The 3,867-nt window shown below is 32.6% G+C and overlaps 1 protein-coding gene across 1 annotated transcript; it reads left to right on the forward strand.

Moving 5' to 3' along the window:
• The first annotated feature begins 284 nt into the window (after positions 1–284).
• Positions 285–968, forward strand: LOC143570115 (homeobox-leucine zipper protein ATHB-52-like). Its single transcript, XM_077055850.1, has one exon. It carries the CDS (start codon positions 398–400, stop codon positions 962–964), a length of 567 nt encoding a protein of 188 aa, XP_076911965.1. The 5' UTR covers positions 285–397; the 3' UTR covers positions 965–968.
• The last annotated feature ends 2,899 nt before the right edge of the window (positions 969–3,867 follow it).

Below are 3,867 nucleotides of genomic sequence, written 5' to 3' on the forward strand. Positions count from 1 at the left end.
CTGTATTTTTATGCGAAAATTAGCCTGCCTAAATATATACTACGGTTGATTGCTTCACATGGCTAGTTTCATAAACACGAACATAATATCTGTTATGGTGGCATTTGGCATATAGCGTGTCTATTTATTTGTGTGCTTGTTCGTTTGTTCTGTTTTGATGTAAGCTTTTGTAACTATTTTAGGCTTCTCGCGGCTTGCAAGTTGTCAAACTCGATAGAAATTCTAAGCTGTATTTAAGAAGAACACACATAATAAAATAATAAAACTTCTAAGTTTTCTATATGCCCAAGGCCACCAAATACTTGCACTTGTAGGACCCTACCTCCTTCCATAAATAAAAACAACCATCACACACTCAAACCCAACATCACCACCCCACCCTAAAACTACCATAATCATGAATCACTCAACTTTCCATAACCAGAAAACCACCCCACAAAAACAACATAAACAATCCACCAAGAGACTAACTGAGGATCAGGTGAGACTTCTGGAATCAAACTTTGACTCAACCAAAAAGCTTGAGCCAGAGCGAAAACAACAGCTTTCGTGTATGCTTGGTATCCCACCAAGACAAATAGCCATTTGGTATCAAAACAAAAGGGCACGTTGGAAGAACCAAAGTATGGAGCATGGTTACAACATGCTCCAGCTCCAATTGGAGGCCACTTTAGTTGAGACTGTTCAACTTCAAAAGGAAGTTGAACAGCTCAGAGCAGAGCTCAATAAAGTTCAAGCTGAACATACACAATGCCATAAACATTACAACAATAACAACCACCATCAATCTCCCATGGATTTTTCGATCTCTTTATGTGGTGAGGAAGCTCGGAGTTCATCTGTGAGTTTGGAAGAAGATGTGAACAATTTATATCGTTTTGGTGAACAGGTTTACGAAGTCGATGAGATGTATACTCCTGGCTCTATGATGGGTTCTAATCTTGGACTTTTCGGGTTGAGATAAATACTTTAGATATAATTCAAGGTATCCACTCGAGTCAACTTGGTCATTCTAATGTTGCATGAAATTGTTAAGTTATGTAAAATTGTCTCATGACATTCATGTTGAAATATAGTTGTTAATTTTGCAATGCAAATTTGTTAGAATTTTTAATTCATTAGTGTTTGTTTTATGTGTCCATGTATGCTTTAAGTTTTACTACCTTTTTAATACTATTTTATAAAAGGAAAAAAAAAAGAAAGAAAAGAAGTTATTGTGATATTGTAAATGTACATATGTTTAACCTATTTGGTGGACAAATGTTTGGTGGCATGTCTTGAAACTTGAAAGCCATCATCTATGGGACCAAAGAATGCAATGCTTTTGTTTGATGGTGAGATTGTAGGTATCAATAGAATATATTTTTATTGTAGATATCTTATCATAATTAAAAGATATGATCGAAATGATAATTCTATAAATACTTGATCATATATAAAAAATAATCAATTATGTGGTATTTCAATACATGGTATTTCATATATAATAAGCTTTGAGGGTTAGTTGTTATTTGGAGAGTTAAATTATAAACATCCTAACTATGGATCAAGTTTATGTACATTAGTATATATTTTAATATACTAACAAATCATATGAAATGCTACTGAAATGAGTTATGGCTTATGAAATTTGATTGTTATTAACTTGGCCCAGCGTATTTAATGTCAATATTGTTCATGCATCATTGTTTGACTTGACTAATTTATTAGCAATTAACAATATAAATAAAGCAGGTGTAGGGCTGGTTATATTTTCCTATCTATTTATTGTTTCTAAAATAATAAATGAAATTATTTGCGTGTTTTCATGTATCATAAAAGGTTTCTTATTATTTTGCTTATTTTTATAAATGATATCTATTTTTTATCCTCCGTATTACGGGGGTTGTTTTACGTTATTCGTTTCTAATATTTATATATTTTTTTGAATTTTAATTTTATTTATTGTAAGAAACTTAATAATATACTTAGGGTTTGATGATAAAAAGGTTTCGAAAATAAATGAGATGTTATAACCCGATTTAAAAGTTATCGGGTTTGGTGAGATCTATGATCCGCTTATTTTTTTTTACTTTAAAATTGTTTCTTAATTACAAATAATATCTTTAAAAAAAAAACAGATATTATATATTATATATTATAGATTTTTATATTTAATATTGTTGAGATTAATATTTAATTTAATGAGATGTTATAACCCGCTTAAGGGCTATATGGGTTTTGTAAGACCCATATCCGTGAATTCGGGTCAAATGTATGAGAAGCCTCCATTTACAAATAAAGCAATCTGGTGGCTTAAGATAATGTATGGGGTAAGCAAAGAGCTTTTAAAGGTTTCGTCAATATACATTTAAGATAAGATACAAGATAAAAATGCTATATGCTTATCGTATGGTCGCGTACGAGGCTGAGATGTTTCTTTTTCATTCTTTTTTAACCGTCACAGAAATAATTACGGAATTTAGTCACTACCCCTATAACCAACAAGATCATGCAAACCATAGCTTACCACCATATGTAATGGGAATAAATGTTCATGACATTGATTAATATCCCTTCTACACATTTAACACCCAAAACTTTTTCTAAATCCATTTAGCTAACCATAAGTTGACCGAACATTAAAATTTATTTCTTTAAAGAAGGATTGAGGTGTTCATCATAAACTAACATTATCCCATGCAAGAAATTAAGATTATTTGTTTTTTGCTCAATGCCTGAAAACATTTAATGGTGTTCATAACAACCGAGGACCAGAACGTTAAAGATCAAATTAAAGAGGGGTATTATTTGTAACATATGTTCAAGATAACTTAATAAATTTATATAAATTAATAAACACACATTAGAAAAAATGTTGAGACAAGACTTTCTAACGGATGGAGACATGAGGCAAGTGGTTTTGGTTGAAGTTATGTAAGCCAACTTGTCAATGGTCATGACCATTGGTGGCGTTAGACATCTTTCTTTCGGTATGTACGAATAACTTGGAGTTTGACTATGAATAGCTGCGAAGTTTTGACCTAAAGGCCGAAGGGAATGCAGGGGGGGAGGGGAGGCTCAAATTTTCGAACAAAAAGGGGTGAATTTATACTGTCTCGAGAAAACCACCCCGAGTGCATGGGGGGGGGGGGGGGGGGGGTTGACAAAAACAACCCTGAACTGATGCCAATTATCTTGAATCTTCAATTTTATTTTAATTTTAATTTTTATGGTAGGGAAAGTAGATAATGTTAAGCCTAATGGGCCAGACTTTAAATGAACCCAAGCTCAAGCATAGAGCCCAAATAGACATTGTGACACGTAGAATACAACCCAAATAGTTTAGGTTCAGGGTCCATCGTATAATAAAAAGCTAGGTTTGTAGGTGTTTGGTTCAAAGTAAAGGTCTGGTATGAGTGACTATACCAAGTAGGCGTTGCAAATGAATCGAATGAATATGAACACTTATCAGACTAACACTTGTGTTCATGTTTGTTTTTCTAAAAAATAAACATATCCGCTTGTTCGTTTATGTTCGCTTATTTAAAATCTAAACGAAAGTTCACAAACATGAACACACTTAAATGAACAAATAGTAAACATTAAGTAGATGAAATATTTAAAGTTTCATTAAAAACGAACATAAACAAATGTTTATGACTAAATAAACGAACGAAATATGTGTTTTTTTTCGTTCTTTTATTTAAATGAACACGTACCTTTTGCTCATCTTCATTCACCGAACTTTCGGTTTGTTTGCATGCCTAATATCAACCCTTGACTTGGTCTCATCAACAAACCACCATTTATTGTTAATTTGTTTGTAGTTGTAAAGGTGTAAGCGAGTCTAGCCCGAACTCGGGTTAGGCTTGTTTCGAGTTCTCT

This window comes from Bidens hawaiensis, unplaced genomic scaffold (assembly GCF_021521415.1).
Source record: "Bidens hawaiensis isolate Kalapana, Puna unplaced genomic scaffold, B.hawaiensis_p1.1 tig00024822_1, whole genome shotgun sequence".
NCBI lineage: Eukaryota > Viridiplantae > Streptophyta > Magnoliopsida > Asterales > Asteraceae > Bidens > Bidens hawaiensis.